Source organism: Meriones unguiculatus, chromosome 3, assembly GCF_030254825.1.
Source record: "Meriones unguiculatus strain TT.TT164.6M chromosome 3, Bangor_MerUng_6.1, whole genome shotgun sequence".
Taxonomy (NCBI): Eukaryota; Metazoa; Chordata; class Mammalia; order Rodentia; family Muridae; genus Meriones; species Meriones unguiculatus.
Genome location: NC_083351.1, coordinates 99,449,189 through 99,472,566, shown reverse-complemented (window position 1 = coordinate 99,472,566; position 23,378 = coordinate 99,449,189). Strand labels below are relative to the sequence as shown.

The window sequence follows — 23,378 nt, the reverse complement described above, 5'->3', positions numbered from 1 at the left end:
CTAGTGAGGACATAGGAGGCCCTGGGATCACCTCCGGCACCCAGGAAGAGCTTTTCAGTTTACATTAACAGCTGTGCACATCCCCTCCCTACTGCATCCTAAGCAATTTGCAGAGCTGGAAGCCTGGGCTGCCAGAAGCAGATGGGGTCCTGGGTGGGTGGGGGTGGGCAGGGGTGGGTGTGGATAGGGAGTGGGCACAAATAATACAGCCACATACAGAGCAGATAAGCAAACTGGCAGGCAGGGTGCAGTAACAGAGGCCAGGAAAAGAAAGAAACACTGTTAAAAACAAAAATGAAAAAAATTTAAAAAATAGGTTTTCTTTTTTAATTCAAGAAACCTTTATTCAGGCATGAGGCACTAATTATGGCTGCCTCTACAGGGCTGTCTAACAGACCATGGGGCCATATGTGGCCAAGAACAGCTGCCAATGCAGCCCAACACAAAACTACAAATACACTGAAAACACCATGAGGGGTTTGCTGTTGCTTTGTGTGTTTTTTGTTTGGTTTGTTGGCGTTTGGTTGGTTGGTTTCGGTTTTTTTGTAACTAAACTGGTCCGCGTCAGGTCCCAGCCCTCTAAGATGACAAATGTGGATGCAGGCTGGACCACGACCAAGTCAACACTCAGCATTCCTCAGAAGTCTTGTAAAGTGGGTTTCTGTTTGCCAGGAAAAAGTCATTACTTTCTTCTCTGCTTCTACAGACCCGGCCCCAACCTCCAGAGAGCGCATCTAGTTCTCTGCTAACTCAAACAGGCCTCCAATAGATCAGAGCCCCATGCTAGTTTCCAGGCTGTTCCAGTGCACCTGCCCCTTCTACCACAGCTTGAACCCCTTATAACCGGCAGGACCCTTCCGATGGTCCTTTGCTATCCTTTGTGCTCTCATTCTCCCTCTCTCTCTCTCTCAAATATAGCCATGGCAGGCTCCCACCCACCCCCGCCTCCATACCTCTAGTCTCCATTTTATCTAAAATAAAAACCTTCCCCCTTAATTACATTTTCTTATACCCCTCCCATACATCCAGACTCAAGTGTGAATGTAAACTTTGTGGACAATAGCTTCATGCTGCAATGTCAGAAGGTTGGACACTTTCTGGGAACTGGGAAGCTGGGAGAGAACTCTTTTTTCCCACTCACCCTTTGATTGCTTACATTTCTTTCCAAACACTGGGCATCACGCTTACATACAGAGCACACAGGAAAAGCAACCAGGCCTTGTGGAGGGGCCTGGTACAGCCAAGTTCATTACCCTCCAACTGCTCCACCCAGTCTAAGTCAGTAGATATGATCAGGGCTCCCCACAAACCAGACCCTCCAGTACATGGCAGCCACTCTAGCCCACTGACAATTAACCCAGGGCTGTAGGAAGAGAAGCCCTCTCTCCTGGTCCAGCAAGTACCAACCACCCCACGCAAAGTGTGGGCTCTACTTCAGCCCACACAGACTCTATGTCATGGAAAGAGAAGAGTTGGGGCATGGGGGAGCAGAGCAGAAAAGAGAGAAGCCCCAGGCTACTGAGCAAGTCCCATGGCCCAGAGCACAGCTCCAGGACCTCCATCTCGGGTCTTCTGGAAATTAGACCCAGTACAGGATGATCATGGCCCTATAGAAAGAAGCACCCCTCAGGTGGGCAGGGAGACAGGGGGACTCAACACACAGGGTTTTGGCAGAACCTCAGCAATGTCCCGGGAGCTGGGGCATGCACGTGGGAAGCAGGACATTCGGATGCCACAGACCATAGGTCTTCAAATGTGTGGTGCTGATGTCACCGTGGTCACTACTAGAGATACAGCTCTCACAGAGCCCTTGCCTGTAAGGACATATTGGGCACAATGAGGACTTTTCATCTCAGTTTGGAGGTACATAATCCAACTGTCTCCATGCTGTATTTCTTGGGGTGGCTGTGTCTTAGATGTATGCTGAAGCATGAAGGGGTTGGGGGTGTGTGACTGACCTTCAGACAGTGTGACTGCTAATCTCTGCTGTGGACTTCACTGGATTTGGAATCAACTAGGAGATGCACCCTGGCTCTGTTATAAGTGATCGATTAAATAAAACGGAATGAACTAATGGCGAGATGAAGCTATATTATATAAATGAAGATTTATTGGGTGCAGCAAGGGAGGGGGAGGGGGAAAGGGAGCATACACTGGGGGAGGGGTGGGAGAAAGAGAGCAGAAAAAGGGAAAGGGAGAAGAAAGGACAGAAAGGGGCCGTGGAACCATGATGTCTGGATTATATAGTGATGGGCCTCTGGGAGAGAAGCCCCACCCCCAGGTAGAGGGCAGAGTATGGCAGCTATGCCCTGCAGCAGGTAGGGACTTTAACAATAAGGATGCTTTAACTGGAGAGAAAAGACCCACCCTGAGTGTGGCTAGCATCATGCCATTACATGAAACATTATGTGAATGAAAAGTGAGTGGAGCGTCAGCATTCCTAGCTGTGTGCCCCTGACTGTGGTGACAATGTGACCAGGGGCTCACGTCCCTGTCACCACAGCTCAAGCTGCTCTCACCTCCATGATGGATCGTACTGTCAGACCCCAGAGCTCAGATAAGTTGCTTTTGTCGAGTGTCTCATCGCCACAGTGAGGAGAGTAACTAGTGTGAGCAGTGAGCACAAACAGAAGCAGACAGGCAAAGTGGCCAGCTGCCACCAGGTCTTTGGTACTTGAAACTCTGATGGATGCCTCACAGTAGAGTGTTGGGGAAAATTCACTTGCCAGCACAGGAGTGCTGATCAAAACTGTGGGAACTGTGGGAAGCAACGGTGGAGACTGTGAGGCATTTCCCAGCTCAGGAGACAGGGTTGTGTGTTGAATGCGCAAGGGCCACTCCACTCCACAGGTGAGAGCAAACGCTGGAGGGCTGAGAACAAAAGAGGCAGATGGGGTGGGGAGGTTGGGGGAGTTCCAGGAGCAGCTGGAAGCTGTTTTCTGAAGTAAAAAAAAAACATATCAAGAGGAGTCCCAAGCAAACACACGAAGGAGCTGAGATGTGGCAGCTAGCTTTTGTAGAGTTTTTAAAAGATTTATTTATCACTTTTATTTTATGTCTGTCTGTGTATATGTATAACCACTGCATGCATCCCTGGTGCCTACAGAGGCCACATGAGGGAGCCAGATCTTCTAGAACAGTAGTTAAGGACAGTTACAAGATGCCATGTGAGTGCTGGGAACTGTTTCTTTGTTTCCAATGTCAAGCATGAAGGTGTGAACTAAATGCAAAAAGCAGGTGGGACTCCAACTACACCCTCCAACACTGGGGAGGGATGAGAGCAAAGAGGAGAGAGGGTGGGAAGGAGGGTGGGAGAGGAGGGAGGGCAGGTAACCAATATTATTATACTCAATCAAGTTGTTGCTCATGTATAAACCAGAGGCATTTTAAATTGTCAGGAATTCAGAAAGTACCTCACAGGCATTGAACACTAATATGCAAGTCAACATTCTCCACATCCTCCCACTGTCGGCAATCTTGCCCATGTCCATGGCCTCACTATTGCTAACCCCATTCAGGATCTGTGCCCTTCACCAATCACTGGGACCTCCCCACTGATGTCTCCCGGCATTTCAAACAGAATCAATGCTTCTACAACTCCTTGCTTCTTACTTTTTGACTTGTTTCACAGTTGGTATCATCATCCCCTGACCAAACACACCCAAAAACCTTGGCTTCTACCTCATCCTTCACCCACAGCACCACACTATCGCTGTCTTCCTGGCACACAGCTCTCAGCCTCTACCCACCCTCTCTGCATCATGTCCCCTGGAATCACCTGCTGGACGCTGACTGGCCTGGCCCCTACCTTCCTATAGAACTTCCTATAGAAGTCTCTTGTCCTCTAATATCACACCACCTACGTCATCCCCTCCCCTATCCCTATTGCTCCAGCTGGGCTTTGAGACACTTTAGCTGAGAGCCCTGCCTCTGGCTTCCCTGCCCACTGGCCAACCCCATGTGTTCTGAGCCCAGGCCAGATGAAATGTTCCCATTCCAGACACCAGCACACCTTTTCCCCAGTGCTTAAGCAGCCAGTGCTAGGTTCTGTGTCGATCTCTCTGTCCTATGAGCTGGTGAATGACTCACGGCTGGGTAGCCCCTCACTTCTGAGCCCCTGACCCCAGACCCAGTGCTGGGCCCCACAGGATAGCCTGTGTGATGGCTGTGATCACCAAACACCTATCACTGCTCCTATGATGGTTAATTTGAACTGTCAATTCGACACAATCTATAACTGCCTGGTAGAAAAGTCTCAGTGAGGGATTGTAGTAGCTCAGCCTAGCCTGTGGGCAAGTGGGGGGGGGGGGGTTCTGATTACGTTAATTGATACAGGAAGACCCCATCCACTTCCACTGAGTGGCGCCATTCCCTGAATGTGGGTCCTAGACTGCATAAAAGTAGATACACTGAACTAACTAGCATAAGGTATGCATCATTCTATCTGCCTGTGACCCATGGTTGTGTTAAGTTCTTGTGGCTCCTGGATATGATACATTGTAACTCGGAATTGAGAACTGAAACAAACCCTTTCTTCTCTAAGCTGCCTCTTGTTGGGTATTTTATCAGAGCAACGAAAATTACACATACCTGGCTGAGACCTGGTTAAAAAAAAGTCTGTGTGTGTTTCAGTGCTGACATACTGTTTTTGTTTGAGTGACACACTATTTGTTTAGTGTTGACACACTATTTTTGCTGCTATTTGCTTCACTCGGGATCAAATCCAGGGTCTTCTGCTTGTAGGCAAGCGACTTGCCACTGAGCTATCTGTAGCCCCTATTCCAGATCTGATTACATGGGTGTATTTTTTCATCCACGTGGGATCTACAGATGGGGACTCTCAGGATAGTTACAAAGGGATGACTTACTTACAGAGGCCAGGAACATAGGGAACATCAGTTACACAACTGCTTGAGACAGAGTAAGCAATTATGTGAAAGTGTTGGATTGGAATGTTTAGAGACTAAGTCTCGTGTTTCCCAAGCTGGCCTCTAACTCCAGATACAGCCACGTGTGAGCTCATGATCTTGAGCTTCTGGCCCCTGTGCATCCAGCTCCTGGGTGCTGACATCACAGGTAAGCACAGCTGAGAGCACACCTGGCTTGTGCAATGCTGGGGGATCGAACCCAGGGCACTAAGCATATGAGGCAAGCACTCTACTGACTGAGCTACCCCCACTCTGAATGTACTGCAAATCCACAGAGCCACAGTGCACTTGGTCATGGTAGTATATATATTAGCTTCCAGAGATGACCCTGACATGTACTTTGATTCATATTTACAGGGCTCTTTCTTCTTAATTTCTCCTCGCTCCTTTCCACGAATCCTCTGCAGCTCACAGAGAGCTATCCCCGGTGTTTCTTTATAGGTAAAGTGCAGGTCACCTTGTCAATGTGTCTAATTACACAACTATCAGTGGAGCGTGAGACTGTGACTCTAGCCCACCAGTACCATGCCTGCTGGTCTTAGAGGGTGCCAGTGCTCTGGGGTGGCAGGCAAGCCTGCCTTCCTGAGGCAGCTCTATGCTGTAGACATGAGCTGGTGACAGCTCCATTTCTGAATCCCGCCTGAGTGGGTTAAGTGTTGGCTCAAGATCATGGAGGGAACGTGCCCTTTGCATGCCAGCCGGCCCCTCTGGATACCTGCTACTAGCAGATCCACTTCCACCTTTGTGGCCCACATTCAGGAGTGTGAGCCGGAGCCCACGCTGCCCAGCAGCAGCACCCTGCAGGGGGAGAACAAGGCCAGCTCTTACCTGCCTGCGCAGCAGTGATTAGGGCCGTGTTCCCTTCGCTGTCCTGCCAGTTGACGTCAACGTGGGGGCACTCTGCTAAGGCCACCACAGCATCCACAAAGCCATGGTAGCACGCAACAATAAGGCCGGTCTAGAAATGAAGAGGGGAAGTAAGTGGGTCAGAGGCACACAGCCCAAGCAGCAGCAGGAAGCTCTGGGGGCCCTGAGGGGAAGGGCCGTCCTCCAGGAGGCTCCTCCAGGAGGCTGGATGAGAGGCGACAGGGACTCGTCCCCAGTTTTCAACATTTTCAGCTTTTTGGTCAACCACTTAATTGTATGCCAGTGATCAGAGTTCATCCCCAGGAGGCGCAATGTGTAAGGTCATCGGCAAATGGCGAGATCTCTGCCCCCAGGGGTGTTTCCCTCTGGTGGGAGAGAAAGTTTACCCACACTGCTGGCATCTTATGTAGAAAACAGCTATGTGGGGAAGACAGGGTGTGAGAGGTGGAATCCAGCATTAAAGCAGACTCACGGGCAGTGTTTAGAGCCACATTCAAAGGAGGCAAGAAAACACAAGCCCAAGGCAGTAGGACGAGACTGGGAAAGAGCTCGGGCAGAAAAACACCGGGAGCAAAGCCAGACCTGGGCATGACCATCAGGCTATTCCAAGTGGCCCAGAGCCTGGGGCAGAGTAAACTGAGAGAGGGGCACCAAGTCCATAGGGCAGCCAAGAGCCCTAGAACACTTTTTGTTTGTTTTCATTAATTTATTTACTTTACATTTCCAGTGGAGCTTCCCCTCCCTCCCTTCCTCCCAGCCCTTCCTTTCCCCTGATCCCCCCTCCTCAGAAAAGGGAAGACCTCCCGTAGATATCAACCCTCCTTGGCATATCAAGTTGTAGTAGGACTGGGCACGTCTTCTATTGAGGCTAGATAAGGCTGTCCAAAGGCAGGTAACAGAGCTAGAGGCAGCCCCTGCTCCTTTTGTTAGAGTACCAAGCTGTGTATCTGTTACATGTGTAGGAGGCCTAGGTGCATCCCACAAAAGCTCTCTGGTTGGTGATTCAGTCTCTACAGGTCCAGGTTAGTTGATTCCTATAGGTTTTCGTGTGGTGTCCTTGACCTCTCTAGCTCTTTAAGTCCTTCCTCCCCATCTTCCACAAGACTCCCCAAACTCCGCCTAATGTTTGGCTGTGGGTCTCTGCGTCTGCTTCCATCAGCTGCTGGGTGAAGCCTCTCAGATGACAGTTATGCTAGGCTCCTGTCTGCAAGTATAGCAGAGTATCATTCAGAGTGTCAGGGGTGGGCTCTCTCTTTTGTCATTAGGACTCAGGGAAGAAATTGGCTCTAGGAGATCAAAGAGGAATGTGCTATAGAAGCTGAGCAGGTAACAGTGGTCCAAGGCAGGACCATGGGTAAGAGATATGTGTGGATTCTGGTATCTCATAAGGGTACATTTTCTTTGTGGATGAACCTGGGTGTGTAAGAGGAACACGGGACCAAGACAACTCCATAGTCCAATCCTAAGCAACTGGGTGGGTGTGTCCACCATCCAATGAGGAGGTGGCCCTGGGCAAAATGGGTATTTTAAATGGCAGCCATGCAGACCAGTACACTTCGTCTGAGGATGGGGTGCATTGTGCGACAGCAGGGATAGGCCTGTGCAGGGTGAAGGCTGATTTTGGAGATTACCAAGCAAATATCAAGAATATCAAGCTGGGTGGTGATAGTGCACACACCTTTAATCCCAGCATTCTGGAGGTCTTGGGGGTGCAGGAGGGGGGAGAAGGGGAGGAGGGAAATCTCTGGCGTTGAAGGCTGGCCTGGTTTACAGAGCAAGTTCCAGGTCAACAAGGCTACACAGAGGAACCCCCTTTCAAAACACAAAAACCAAACAGAAAACAAAAAGAAAAAAAAAAGAATATGTAATAGTAAGGCCCTTCTACATTTGCACTGGAAGTGTAAACTAGTGTGGCCATGATGGAAATTGGTGCAGAAGTTCTTCACAAAAACTAAAAACAGGCATAGCATCTGACCTGGCTATACCACTCCTGCGAACTATACCACTCCTGGGTTCCTTGAGCCCAAAGGACTCAAAGCCAGCACATGACAAAAATACCAGCACATCCCTGTTGTGCAGTAACAGGGATTCACAGCAACCCAGAACAAGGACGTAGTTTACATACGCATCAACCCATGAATGGGTGATAAACGTAGTACGGGGCAAGAGAGGTGGACCAGTGGTAAGGCACACTTACTGTGCTGTAAGAGTGCCTGGGTTCTGCTTCCAGCCCCCACGCAGCCCTTCACACCACCTGTAACTCTACTTTTGGGGCTCCTGCGCCTTCTTCTGGCCTCTGCAGGCTCCCACATATGTACATGGTTCACATAAACTCAACATACACATGCACATAAGAAGTATTTAAAAGTAGAAAAGGTGGTACACATACACAATGGAATTTTATTCAGCCATACAGAGGAACAAAAATGTGTCACTTGAAGAAAAAAAAATGAACACTTGAGAGCATCATATTAAGTGAAATAAACCAGACTCAGAAAGACAAGCATGCTATGTTTTCTCTCATATGCAGGATCTGGATTTCAAACATACACACACACACACATACACACACACACACAAGGGAGACTATATAGTAGGAGGAAGGGAAAAAGGACCCTAAAGGGAAAAATGAGAGATGGGAAAGAAGAAAAGTAATAGGAAAGATAAATACTGCATATTTGCTCATATGTAGAACCTATCTGTATAAAGATTGCACAGCTGTTGGAGGAAGGTCCATCTGTTTTCAGATTCAGATTTCAGTTCCTTGAGATCTGGTTACCACCCTGCCATGGGTATGGTTTTAATGTTGAACTATCTCCTGTAACCATGTGATGAAAAGGAATGTTCTCCAATTATCCCTGATTCGCTGATTAAAAGGGCCTATACCTGGGCAGGGCACAAGGAGGTATGTATGGCCAAAGTTTGCAGACTTTGAGGACAGAAGGATCATGGGAGAGAGAAACAGGAAGAGGAGGAGGAAGGAAGGAGAGAGCAGCCATGGGTTAGCAAAGAGAGAAGCACATGGCCAGCATGAATGGAGGAAACGGCCCAGATGAGAGAAGCAAGTATTTATGGGAATTATGGATGGGAGGTAGCCTGGGGAAGGGCAGGAGGTAGCTTATCTCCAGCCCCAGGTAAGATAAGGCTATTCTATAATCTATCAGGTGTCTGTGTCATTTACTGATTATAATAGCAGATAAGATAATACCACTATAATAATTATAGGGTTACTAATAAACATCATTAGACAATGCCTTTAAATTAACAGCAACACACAGCATTGATATCTATTACATCTGTTATATAATCTCAGACATCAAAACAGAAGGCAGATACTTGTGTGGTCAGAAAGAAGCAGAGCAAGGGCAAGCAGGAAAAGAGCAGGTATAGGGCTCAGACAGAGCTGGTTCTCAATAAATACCAACTGAAAAAAACCTTTAAAGACTATATGACATTGGTGTCACAGACAGCTCCCAGTTCATCATGGCTGACATGGGCAGATTGTCCTGTGTGCTCTGGTCTGAGTTCCTTGGCCCCTGGCAACACGAGGAGGTGGGACACTGACCAGCTGCCTTCACCATGGCAGCAGGTGAGAAGCTGAGAAGGGGGGGGGGGCAGAGAGATCTGTCAATCTGCAGGGTGCTTCCGACAGCAATGGCAAGTGCAAGCCCCCTGAAGCCAGGCTCGGGCATCTGAGGTTTATCAGCACGCCATATCCTGGCAGCCCTCAAGAACAGACTTGTTGGCCCACCTTCACAGAATGGATGCTGATGCTGGCAGCTAAGACCTGCCTGAACCTACCTGGAGCGGGACACAGAGTGCTAGAATACAAAGCTGCTCACTGGCTTTTGAGGCCCTAGTGTCCCAAGCATCAACCATGAGGGACAGAGACAGGTATGTGTTATGAGTGGGAGCTAATCCATGCACTGCCTGGGGCAGGTCCCACCTGGGCCCAGGAACCACAATTCTAACTCTTCCCATGGGGCCCTTAGCCACAGCCCTCTCTGTGAAGATGTCATTAGAACCTCTGAGCAGCCAAAGCAGGAACAGCAGGGAACCACCTGGCTGCCAGCCTAAGGCCAAAATAAGCCAGAACCTAAGGAGGCCCCCATTCAGCTGCTCTTACAGAATGGCCTCTATCTCCCAGAGGAAAAGGAGGAAGAACAAGAGTAGGAGGAGCAGGAGGAGGAGGGAAAGCAGGAGAAAAAGTTAAAGTCCTGACAGTGAGTTCCTCAGAATGTTGCCAGAGAGGCAGACAAGGCCTTTGCAGATGTGAAGTCAAATGTACTGTGGTAGATGCCCTTATGGGCAGAGGAAAGAGACAAGGGGAGAGGGTCATGTAAAAACACAGGCAGACTGGCTGGGGTGTTGAGTCTTCCAGTCAAGGACACCACAGACTCCTGGAGGTCACCAGGGCTGGAAGAGGCAGGAAGGACTGTGGAGCACCAATCAACAGAGTACCACCCAGAGCGCTGCGCCCCGAAACTGTAGGACAATAGCTCCTCGTCGCATGAAGCTAACATAAGGCCAAAATTAACCTGGTAAAGAAGAGGTGTACATCTGTATTTGCTCTCTTCCAGGACTGCGAACGTGAGCAACACGGTGCAGGAGAATGCCCACCTCTGAGTGGCTTTCGTCACCTCTGTCACAGGAGGAATCTGGACAGGAGTTTCCGTGGGGATGTTTGCAGCCTCCAGAATTCATCCTTTCAAGTCCAGTTAGCACAGGGAAGAATTCATATACCTGGCCACCCCTGTGCATTTCTATAGGAGTAAGCCGCCCCCAGTCCCAAGCTTCTAAACCAGCCACCTCCTCACACAGAGGCAGCGATTAGGTCCAGAAGAGTCATGTGACCTAACAGCCCCAATGAGAAACGTTGAACAGATGCTGCATGAAGACTGATTGGGAGAAGGCATTAGGAGGCATAGGGTTTAACAGCCATTGTGACCCCTGGGGGGAAAGGCTGCTACTGAAGCCTAAGGAAGCAGCTTCCACCAAGAAAAGTGAAGACAGAGCCCAGGTGACATGTGGGTCGTTCTGGGAGCCCTGCACCCAGCCTCACCCACCCTTATGGTTCTCGACTTTTTCCAATTTTATGTGCAATGTCCACTTTTGTTGTTCCTATGATTTATTGCTGCTGCTGCTGCTCCTGCTGCTGCTTACAGGGGTACCAGCTAATGTTAATTTGGAATGGGTTTGCAGCAGTTACAGAGGAATGGTTCTTAACTCGCTGGCCGCTTGCTCCATCCCCTGGGGCACATGACCCTAGTCACCATCAGGCCTATACTAGGCCCTCGTTGGTCTGTGGCGCTCAAGGACTCCATTTTGAACTCAGTTTAACTCTCTCATGTGCCTGAGGAATTAAAAAAGCAAGGCTTAGTTTTGTCAGAGGTATAAGAGGAGAGTGGAGATTCCACTGCTGCCCATTGAAAATGCACAAGCAAACCACCCAGGCATGACATCCTAACACACACACACATACACACACACACATAAACACATATACACACAGAGATCTACACACATAAACACATATACACACATACTCTAGATACACACACACACACACACGTACACACGATACATACTTTGAGAAATATATTGAGTAGATGACTCAAGAAAGCATAAATGTGAGATCTCATGCCAGGAGACACCTCTTTGTCCCCAGAAGCTTTCTCTGGAGGGCCTGGTGCTACAGATAGATGCCTGTGTTCTCCTTCAAGTCACCTATGAACTCCTAACTCACCGTGTGATGACATCAGAAGATGGGACCTTTGAGAAGTGACATACAATGAGGATGGCACTTTCATGAATGGGATTAGTGCCCACAGAATAGGGACAACTCTCCAGATCCCTTCCCAATATTCAAAGACACAGAGAGAAGGTGACCACCTGAAACCTGAAGAGGCCCTCCGCAGCACCGAGGCCCCCTGCCACCGTGACCTCTGGCTGCCACAGACTACAAAACTGCAAGGAAGAAATTTCCATTGTTCATAAGCCACATGATCCACAGAGTTTTGTTACAGCAACCTCAGCTGAGCAAAACACTTATAAAGCAAGGCCCCAGGGTTACCTCCTCTGACACATGGGTTCAAGGAGATGTTAACCGCCACCTAACCCAGGCTCTCGGGAGCCAGATTTGATGAGTAAGCCTCTTTCAGCACAGCCAGCACATGCTCTGCTGCATGGAGGGCACCAAGTTTAAGTTCAGGCTAATCCCACAGTGGCCCAGCGTTGGGAAAACCAGATTTTCAATAACAGTACCTCTTAAGAGTTGGGTACAAAAAGGGGGAACTGTAGAGAGCTGCGGAATGCTATGCCTTAAAGATGGAGCTGGTTTCCGCCTTCCACCTTCCCGATGGTGAGTGCTCTCTGTCACGAACAACTCCACATTTGGCTAAGGCCGAGGATCTGGCTTGCTTCCATGTATGTGGACCTATCTGCATTGCCCCCGTGGCACGCCTGGGTTGGCTACCCAGAGGCTATTTAAGCTGTAGGCTGGCTTTCCCTGGGGTCCGAGGATTGTTCAATGTTCCTGAATAAACTGCATTGAAAAAAAAAAAAAAAGAGTTGGGTACAGTGGTGTATTGCTGTAATCTCAGCATTCAGGGGGCAGAAGCAGCAAGATCTCAAAACACAAAGCCAGCTTGAGCTACAGGGCAAAACTGTCTCAAAACTACAGAAAAAGAATGGTACCTTTCCCGTTATCATAATAAACTGCCCTTCCGAAAGAGTGCCAGAACAGGCGCCCAGTGCTTCAAGCTCTATGAAATAATATTGGTGTTTTAAATTGGCATCCATAGGTCAGCATAATGAACTCCAAAAAGGCTACCTGATACTTCTCAGCTGACGGAGTTTTGAAATAGGTCAGCCATCCATACATAAAGTAAATTTTTTTTCAGTCCTTGAATTTTGAAGGGAGTGAGCACAGAGCAGCTGTGGGGGGGCTGGATGAGCAAGCTGCTGGAACTGGCGGGTTTTCTGCCTACCCAGTCACTGCACCAACTTCTCCATCCTCCAATCTCAACTGTCAGCTCATGGTTGCACAACTGGGGCAGAATGCTCGCAGCACCACGTGGGAGTGCCCAGCTCATCCTGAACCTCTCTGGGTGGAAACAAGGCTCGAGCATTTGACAACTTCCTGACTTAGAAATAAGATGTACCGAACACTCTGTAACTTCCACCTTATGCAATCACACACACACGCATTTTTCTCCAAAGTGAAAGAAGATTCTGGCCTTTTTACATCACCAAAAGCACCTCTGAAAACAACTCATAGATTTAGAAGCTTACCCTCGCAGTCACTGAACAAAGCCCTTCTGTTTCTCCCTGAGGAGTGTGTGGTCCCTGGTGAAGCCCGAGCACCTAAATGCATGGGTTCAGATTCTCCTGGGAGACATCCATGCGACATGTCTGCACTAAAGACTACAGACTGAAAGGCTTGTACACACAGCCCCACTGCCTTGAGAGAAGTTTCTGGGCAGCAGCTATAGCTGAGACCCCAACAGAACTCTCCTCCTGTAAATACTCCAGTTATTGCGGTCCCTGGGTCTTGACCAGCCATCATCTTGGGACCACTGTCACTGCAGGGCTGCTCCCTCACTACGAAGGGGTCTGTCCCACCCACCACCTGAGAAAGAGTTCCCAGAACAGAAAACAGGCTTCAGATGACGGCAGCTTGATGATGTCAGCAAGATGGTTTGGTCAGAAATAGACTGCCAGTGAAAGAGAGATGACTAAACTTGGGACAGGAGTAGTGACGTTCACCTTCCATCCTGGGGCCTTGGTGACTATGCAAAATCAAGTCCCCTAGCTTCTTGGGGACTGGTCCAAACGACTGGCCTATCACTTTGAGAATTCCAGTCTGATTCCAGAATGGATGGGGAGCAGCTCTCAAGGCCTGCTACGTGAGGAACTATGGGCAACTAAAGGCTGCGGGGGAGGCAGAGTCAGCTTCTGACAGGGACGTGTGCCTTAGCAGACCTCCTATGCCCCGGTAGATGACCCTATGCCCAGGCACATGAGGCAGCTCAGTGGGCCCCACAGGAGAGGACAGGAAGCTGGGAGGGCTGCAGAGTAGGGAATGTGGGAGCAATTGTAGGGGTGGACATGATAATACACATTGTAAACACGTCTGGAATCCTCAAAGAACAGAAAATAAATTTCTACAAAATTCATGTCTAACTAGTTTATGCCCTGTCTTGCCTGAAGAGACTCGGTGCTCCCATTGTTGAATTTCGGTTTGCACTGCCCCAATTTAGAATAGGATTAAACATCTTCATTGTCTGTCAGCCATCTGTGTTTCCGCTCCAATAAACAGTTTACTTATATCCTTTGTCCATTTCCTGCCAGCTTCTTCACCTTTCCTCATTGATCACTCTACGTTCTTTCTGTAATTCAAAGCCAGCACTGTCCAAGAGGTACAGAATGGATGTGTCCTATAAAATGTCCTAATGGCCCTATTAAGAAAAGCAATTATGCTAACAGTGTATTGTATTTAACCCAACAGATGCAAAATATTTCCATTTCAAGAGCAGTCAGCTCAGGAGGAAGGGAGAGACCTGTATTCCTCCCTTCCTATTTACTTTATATTTTGCCATCAAAATTTTCATTTTGATGTAACAAAATAATGAGAGCTTTCTATCATGGTAAGGCTTTCCGTGGTTTGTGAACTTCTGCCTGGGCTGGAGAAATGGCTGGGGGCTGGGGTAGGGGAAGGCACTTTCCACATAAGCTTGACAACCTGAGTTCAATTCCCCAGAACACACATACAGGTGGGAGAAGAGAAGCGACTCCACAAGCTGTCCTCTGACCTCCACATGTGTGTGTGTCACACATGTACATGCACACACACATATTCACGCATAAATAATAATTTTTTAAAGACAGAAATTCCTTCTGCTTGAGCATGGTATTATATTCCTATAATCCTAGCACTCAGAAGGTGAAAGCAGAGGATCAGAGGTTCATGGCCAGCCCCAGTTAGATAAGAAACTGACAAAAACTAAAAATAAAGCACCACAAAGATACTCATACTTCATTAGGAACACTTCAGGGTTTACACCTCATTTTTAGGTCTTTAATCCACTATTGCCTTAATTTCTGTAGGCGATATTTTGTAGAGGTCTAATTTTCCATTTCCCATGTGGTAAGCCAACTTGGTTATCACTATTTGTGGATAAATTCTCTCCATTCCACTAGTCAGTAAAACTGTCCTCAGGCATATCCCAATGTCACAGGAATGCCAGCCTGTCCTTGGGAGCTCAGTCCCATTATCCACCGAGCTCTCCTGGCTCCTGGACAGTCCTCATTTCACACTGCAGCCTTCCTTGCTCCCCTACGCTCTTTCACACTGCTTCAAAATTGCTACTCTGTGCATGTAAGGTGTGACTGTGTGGGAAGCTTAATGTCCAAAGCGACAGCCTTAAGTGGGTCACGCTCGCTTGTGGACTGATACTAGTTAAATTAGGGGCTTTCAGACAGCAAGTTCTGTTCTCGCTTGCTCAGGCACGCAGCTCTTCCACACTTCTTTGTTCTGCCACAGAATGACACAGCAAGAAAGGCTCTGCTGGATAGGGCTGCTTGATCTAGATGCCCTGGCTTCCCAAAGCCAGTCACTTGGCTATTGTTTACGTGTTCCTCAACGTACACCAATTTGTTACAGCAGAACAGAAAAGACTAATACAATCGCCAAGTTTGGGGTTTTGTTTTCTAAACCAAATCACATTAGGAGCAGAAGAAGCAAACTGTGCAAAACACCAAGCCACAGGCCATGAGAGGACAGCCAGGATGGTGTTCGGGGAGCCAGGGAATTTGCATTGCCACATCTCTTAGGGAAGCACAAAGGCAGCCGCTGTTCAGAGTCGCTGACTTAATCCTGTTGAGCTATAAACAAGAGGAAATCACAGAGTCTAGCTGCAAAACCAACAGCTGGAAGTAAAGCGCTGTCCAGTGTCTCTCTCTCTGACCCACGTACCAGTCAATGCAGTGTTCTCAGGAGTGTCTCATAAAGTTACAGCAGAGACCCCCGGATACCGAAGATGCCAGAGACGTAGGACAAACATGGGGCAAGCCACAGACACAGAGCAGAGTGCCTCAAGAGAGGCAATACAGTTGGACAGACAGGGCTACTCAAGCCCACTGGAACCTTGGTGATGCCTCCCGGAGCCCTGAATGGCAAACACAGGAGCTCCACGTTCGGTGGCCTCCTTTAGTCAGCTCGGCCCTGGCTAACCTTCTGCCCCACCCCTGCTCTTGGAAGGGAAAAATGCTCCCTCTGCAGGTTTCTATACCAGACTACCTGAGGTAACATGCCTTAGTTACCTCTCTTGTCAGAGCAACCAAACGCCTGACAAACCATCAGCTGCAGAGGAATCGTTTACTTTGGACTATAGTTGAAGAAGAGATACAATCAGCTGTGACGGGGAGGCCGTGATGGCAGCAGGAGACAGCTGATCACAGGGCACCTTCAGTCAAAGCAGAGAGAAGACAGGAAGTAGAGGCAAGCTATGAAGCCTCAGAGCTTGCTCTCCAGAAACCCAGCATTAGGAAGGTGGAGAACCACTGGCCTACAAGGACATTTCTTCACACTGAAACCACAACGGTACCTAATTTGTTTTTGATTTTCACAAGAGCTGACAGTTAAGGGACTACTTTGGGTCTCAGGGATGACTTTGAGCTTGGAGTTTTGAGCAAGTAAGGGTGGCTAATACTTTGGAGCCCCCAGAGATGGACTGAATGCATAGCGCACTGAAAGTGACATGAGGCTTTAGAGCTCTGGGCTGGGATGCTGTGATTTCATGTGATACATCTGGGTGTCAAGTTGACAAAAGGTAGGCTTGTGGTGATTCACTTTGATTGTCAACTTAATTGGATTAAGAAATGCCTAGGGAGGTTCTCAACCTTCCTAATGCTTCGACCCTTATACAGATCCTCATGTTGTGTTGACCCCCAAACCTGAAATTATTTTCATTGCTCCTTCACAATCGTAATTTTGCCACTGTTATGTAAATATGTTTTCCCATGGTCCTATGTGACCCCTGTGAAAGGGTTGTTCAACCCTCTCAAAGGTGTCACAAGCCATGGGTTGAGAACCACTGGCCTAGGGCATTAATGACATATATTTTAGGGATTTGTATGTGAAGGCATTTCTAGAGAGCTGTAGCTCAGAGGTGAAGGTCTATAGTAATAAGTGGCATCACGCCATGTCCTGGGGTTCTGGTTGAATAAAAAAGGAAATATTCACCCGACTACCAGCAATCCCTTCCCCCTGATTCCTGTTCTGCCCAGATGTGAGAAAGCAGATCCCAGCACTAGGCCTGACCTGGTCTCTTGGCCAGTCCTTCCCTAACTAGATGGATAGCATCCCCTGAACCATGAGCAAAAAACCTTTTACCCTTAAGTTGCTTCTTGTTGGGTACCTGGTAGTATTGATAAGAAAAACAACTATCATACTGAAATACATGATTGTTGTCATGTCAATAGTCAAGAAGAATTACCAGATGTTATACTAATTGTGGTTAGAGACTTATAACTAATGCCACTTAAGAGCTTGGAAGATCTCCCTCTAGGCTTCAACTGGGATTTATTGTATTTTTAGAAGACATGAAAGCAATGCTGTTTTCCCACACCCCTCCCCCTGAAAAAAGTGTTGCTCTTTTAAAATTAGGACAGAGAGCTAAAGAGCAATTTTTCTATTGTATAATCTCATTAAACATTTATAATGAGGTATATGAAGAATTTTAATCATGAGAAAAGTATTAAATAGTAAAATAAAGTAAAAATTAAAAAAAACTTTTCTAAAAAATAACTCTAAAAAATTAACTATTACAATGCATGGGGACAAACCATAGAAGAAAACCACCAGGATTTCAGCATCATTGGTCTGGAAGAGGAGGCTACTCACCAGCTGAGGTGGGTTAAATGAGAATGTCCCCCAGTCTTTGAAACTTGCTCCCTAGTTGGTGGCACTGTTTAGGGGGGTCGTGGAATCTTTAGGGTGCAGTGTTGCTGGAGGAAGGGCATCCCTGGCGACAGTTCTCAAAGTTTTTCACCTGGTCCTACTTCAGCTGACTCCTCAGCTTTTGTTGTGTGGCTGAAGCTGTCGTCTCTCCGGTTCTCGATCCAGCCGCCTGCTGCCATGCCCGAGGCTCACCCTCATGATGGGCTGTTATCCTTCTGGGACTGTAAGCCTTAATAAACTGTTCCATAGGTTGCTCTAAGGAAAGGCAACCAAGACACAAGTGACATCTTTCTTCTACAGTAGTCTCCTTCTTGTGTGACAAATAGGTGTTTCTCTTTTAGTAATCAAAACCTTAATTTTTTAAGAAAATAAAAATTTCAGCAAAGCCTCCCATCTTGTGCCTTCAAGCGCCCACAAGGTTGTGAAAACCCATTACAGGGGAGAGAAAGCTGCTTTTTGCTGCACAGAAAGCACAGGAGGGTATCCACACCAGCCATCAATCAGCAAGTGAACAGAAACTGAACCTCTCAAGGGCTAGAGCTTATGACTAGCTCTATGGATTTCTTGGAGAAGAAGAAGAAAAAAAAAAAAAAAAACTCCATGAAACTCAATAGGATCCTAAATCGCCCACTAGTGTCAGACTCAGAGAATTAAACCTCCTTGGACACAGTTAGGCTATCTGCCAGCATTCCCCATCTCCCTACTGGTGGCAGGTGGTCTACTGCAGGCCCTCAGCGATCAACATGTCCTACTCAGTGCTAAATAGAACCCTACTCTGTGTGTGGGGGGGTGAGGGTGTGGGTGTGACAGTCTACGTGTGTATCACTGTATGTGTCTGTGTACATCCATGAGTACACACTCCATATATGCACACGTGGTGAATAGAGATTGATGTCATATGTCTAATTCAGTGCCCACTTATTTTTGGTACAGTGTCTTTTCACTGCACCTAGAGCTCACTGATTGGCTAAACTGTCTGGTCAATAAACCCCTGGGCCCCATTCATTTTTCCTGCCCCATACTCCAGAGCTCCTGTCTGCCTGGCAAGCACTTTATACATTAAGCCATCTCCCAGGCTCCCCACAATTTTTTTTTTTTTTTTAGAGAAGATTTCTCTGTGTAGCTTTGTCTGTCATGGAACTTGCTTATAGGCCAGGCTGGCCTCAAACTTAGAGATCTGCCTGCCTCTACCTCCCAAGTGCTGGGATTAAAGGCACATGCTGCCACCGCTGACAACACCCCCAGCACCCACTTTTGAAAAGACAATATTTTCACAAATACTTGAGCCAGATGCACAAATGCTAGTGTATACCATATAAAGTGTGGCATGATGCAGTACAGCCAATGCAAAGGGTGGAGAATGAACAAACTGGCCCAGGATTCCCACAAACGACTAACCCAGTTGCATCCAGCCTCTGCCCCAGCCACTCAAGGGAGGTCTCTAGACACGTAACATCAGTGTTGCCAGGAGCTGGAGAGAAATGCACACGCCCTGAGTCAGAGCCTACACATGTTAATAAGCTCCCGAGTGGCCTGCGGGACTTGAGGCAGGAAGATGCGGACTAGGGTGCTGGGGAGGGAGGCTCTTGGCGTGACAGTGAAGATGCTTACACTCTCCGGAACGGAATACAGGTCCACACAGCTCTGCCTTGTTCAGCAATGCCAGGCACAGAGTTCAACTCACTTTCCTGTTCTCCTTTGACTGTGGCGGGTTTTCGTTGTTGTTGTTGTTTCCTTTGAATAAAGAGGTACATCCACTTTCTTGCCTTGTGCCATGTTTCTCATGGTCTGTCCTAATAAATTCTTAACTCTTTCCAGCCTCCTATGTGATGTTGCCAGCACACTGCCTCCTTGAGAACAAATGGCAGCCCCTTGTGACAGGCTGGGCCATGAAGAAAGGCAGGAAATGGAATTGGTGGCTTGTATTTGGTCTTCTAGATTTAAGACGATGTAGGCATAGCTGAATTTGCCCAGAATGGGTAACTCGACAAATATCCACAGAAAGCAGGCTCCAGGAAGGAGAGTCCCACTGCCTCTGGAGCCATCTCCACTCACCACCAAACAAAAGGAGGCATCAGTAACCTGCTAGGACCTGGCAGGGTGTGGAAACAGGAAGAGGAACCAAGACAAATGCAGGTCCTTCCTATTGGGAAAACTGGGTCTAGGAAAGAAGCCCAGGAAGTAAACAATGCAAGCTGAGCTGACCCAGGGGACCGTGGGTGGCTCAGAGCGGGTGGAAATTGGCCTGTGCTACGGAGGGGTTGGCACAGCATAGTCAGAAACATCTCAGCCAGTCACCAGAGGGGCCGGGGAGGACAGGACCACGTCAGGAAGACAGATGCATCTCCAGGACATGGTGGTTCCCAATGAGGGTTGAGCCATGGCTAAGTCAGGGAAAATCACAGCAGGGTCTTCCCGGAGTGAAGTGTACTCAGAATTTCTTCCTGAAACCCTGGCTCTCAAAATAGTCTTTAAATACATAACCTTCCCTGCCTTTTTTTTTTTTTAAACCAGGCTGCTGACTCACTTGTGATCTCAGAGGTAACTGAAACTGACATCTGTCTCTCTGACTCATAGCTGTCAGGACGGATGACTTCAACGAGGCATTCTGGGCTCTGGAATGTCTATGCTTACAGGTGTTCATTAATGTCTCCTCATATGCTTTCTTTATGTAAAAGAATTTAAATTATAACCTTTTCTAAGTGAAAAGGTGCTCAATATCATTAGTCACCAGGGAATGCAAATTAAACCCACAAAGAGATCAGCAGCACCGCACACCCACCAGAATGGCTAAAATTAAAAAGACTGACAATAACAAATGTTGGCGAGGGTGTGGAATGCGCGTGTTCCAGCAGATAGGATGTGAGATGGAAGCACCACTGGAAAGCTAGTATCTGTTAAAGCTTAGCGTGTGCCTACCTCATGACCCAGCAATGCCACTCACAGACACATGCCAGAGAAATAATGTACCCAAATCAAGACAGATATGAGAACACTGGGAGCCTAAGTCCTAACTCACAGCCCCAAATGTCAAACAGTGTAAACATTCATCATCAAGAGACCTGACAAATCTGAGTGGGGGCAGCTTACGCTTGCTCTTCTACTTCTTGGGCTTCGTTGGGGAAGAAGAGGAAGAGGAGGAGGAAGAAAAGTGAAAGAAAGATTGAATGAGTAAATCTGGAAGTATACAAATATAGAAAAAGATGCTTAACAACAAAAGCACAAATTCTTGCTGCATGCAGCAACACTGACACATCTTGAACATTCCACTGACGCAACAGCCAACCCCCAAGGAGTGCTTGCTGCCCTGTAACTCAGCAATTCCACTTTGGGGTACACGCCCAAGGATATTTAAAGCACTAATTCAGAGAGAGACCTGTGCACTTGTGCTCATAGCTGCATTGCTTACCATAACTAAAAAAGCCAAGGCCTCAGCAAATGAACAGACAAGCAACACATGTACACACATACAAGACTTTCTCCACTCTATGAAGGAATAGAATCCTAATACATGCTACAACATAGATGAGACTGGAAAATACTATGAAAGTGACATAAGTCAGGCACAAAAGGGCACATACATCCCTGTGCTAGTTAGTATCATGTCCAAAAACAAAACAAAAAACAAAAACAAAACAAAAAAAATCTTGAGTAAGTAAGGGCTTTTATTGGCTTATGGTTCCAAAGGGGAGTCCATAATGGCAAGGAAATCATGACAGTGGGCAGTGGGAGCAAGATGGCTGGCCACATGTTGTCACCCAGGAATCTGAGAGCGCTAACTACTAACGGGGTGAGCTCTAAACCCTCAAAGCCTACTCCCATTCCCAGTGATGGATTCCTTCCAGCAAGGCTGTGCCTCCTAAAGCTCCCATGATCTCCACACACAGTACCACAGATGGAGTGACAAGTGGTCTAGCACCTAAACCTGGCGGCAGGGGCATTGGTCATTCCAGCCACTACAGGCCGCTTACACAGAGTAAGCAAATCATAAAGACAGAATAGGCTACACAGCATGGACGCCGAGGGAAGAACAAGCTGGTAATGGCTTCCCGGTTACAGGGGTTGCTTCTGGTGATAAATCTTTGGGAACCGTGGTGACACAGAACATGAAGGTGAGTAATGCTCCTAAGCTGCGCTCTTGCAACAGTGGTTAAAGGAGCCAGTTTTCTTACACATATTCACCACAAATTTTAAAAAACAAACTATGAAGGGGAAAAAACACACACACTGAGCTGTTCCTTTCAAACAGGGGAACTAACACATGAACTGCTTCTTTCTGTAGCTGAAAAGGGCTGGTGACGTGGCTCAGGAGTTAAGAGTGTCTACTGATCTTGCAAGGACCAGTTAGGTTCCCAGCACCATTAGGAATAGCACCACAGCCTCTAAACACACTTCCACTGGATCTGACTCCCTCTTCTAGACTCTGGGTTCCTGCACTCAGGCAAGAACAGTCACCACCTGACCCCCACACACATGACTGCATACATGCATACATACACACACGTAATTTAAAAAATAAAATAAATAAATGCAAAGAAAAGGCAACTTAGATTAGTGGCACACAGGACACAGATAAAGCTCAATACCCTTTATGGTGACTGGAGGAAACCAGTCGCCGGGCAAGGCTGTGTGACTCCAGCCTTCTGCCTTGGCTCCACTGAGCTACAGCTTTAAAGCAGTCTGCACCATATGGCCACCTCTGACAGGCAGGGATTGACTTGGAGAAGGGTAAAGAGCAGTCTAGTGGAAATGGAGACCTGAACCTTTAAGTGAGAAATCACCACACAAGATGGATACAGCTGCATGCCACACATAGCATCTGGCTGACGATGTGCCACACACCTAAGAAGACAGTGGAACTCTGCTGCCCACAGCGTCACAGCCATCATAATGTCCTGCCCACGATGGACTTGCGGTGAGTAAATTCACTATGCTGACAGTCACATGAAAGCATGGCACATACTCAAGGTTCAGCATTCTGTGTCTGATAACAACATTTGAGTATGTTGCTGGATTATGTGTTTCCTGCCTTATGCCTTTCATCATTTTTATTTTTGTATGAGTGTGTGTATGAATACACATGTCTGTGTGTTTATGTATGTAAAACGGTACATGTACAGGTGTACGCACATACTGTCTATGCTTACTGAGGGCAGTTGGCAACCTTTGGGTCAATCCCCAGATACCAACCACCCTGTTTTTTGAGACAAGGTCTCTCACTGGCCTGTAATTTCTCAAGTAGGCTAGCTGACTGACATATGAGTACCAGGAACTACCTGTCTCCACCACACAATGTCAGGGTTACCCTTCCACCACGCCTGGCTTTTTCTATTGTGGGCTCTGGGGAGGGAACTCAGAGACCGCGCTACCTCTAAAGCTCTGTTATGGTTGCCACTGCCTCGTGTCTCCTGTTTACCTTGTTTTTACAGCCCCTGAGGCCACTGAGGGTCTGGCCCACTGGGCTTTCAGGAGCAGAGTCCACGGCATCAGTCATTCTACACTTGTCATGTATGGCCAAACCTGTTGAAAAGCACCCAGCTGTACGTGCATGCAGCATACACTCTTGCTGTATATAAATGCACCTTCGTAAAACTGCTAACGTAGCACAGGGTGGGACCAGC

The 23,378-nt window shown here is 47.7% G+C and overlaps 1 protein-coding gene across 6 annotated transcripts in view; it reads right to left on the bottom strand.

Annotated features, from left to right (window-relative positions):
• Positions 1–23,378, bottom strand: part of Ankrd33b (ankyrin repeat domain 33B) — a 77,713-nt gene that overhangs the window by 28,887 nt on the left and 25,448 nt on the right. For 4 of the 6 annotated variants that reach the window (XR_002476952.2, XM_060380397.1, XM_021651750.2 and 1 more), the window contains exon 2: positions 5,757–5,886. The exons of the other annotated variants lie outside the window; for them this stretch is intronic. Coding sequence is in view for 3 of the 4 variants with exons in the window: in XM_060380397.1 (XP_060236380.1) it covers positions 5,757–5,886 (130 nt within the window). In the remaining variant the exon portion in view is untranslated. The remainder of the gene's footprint in view (positions 1–5,756; positions 5,887–23,378) is intronic. 6 annotated transcript variants of the gene reach the window in all.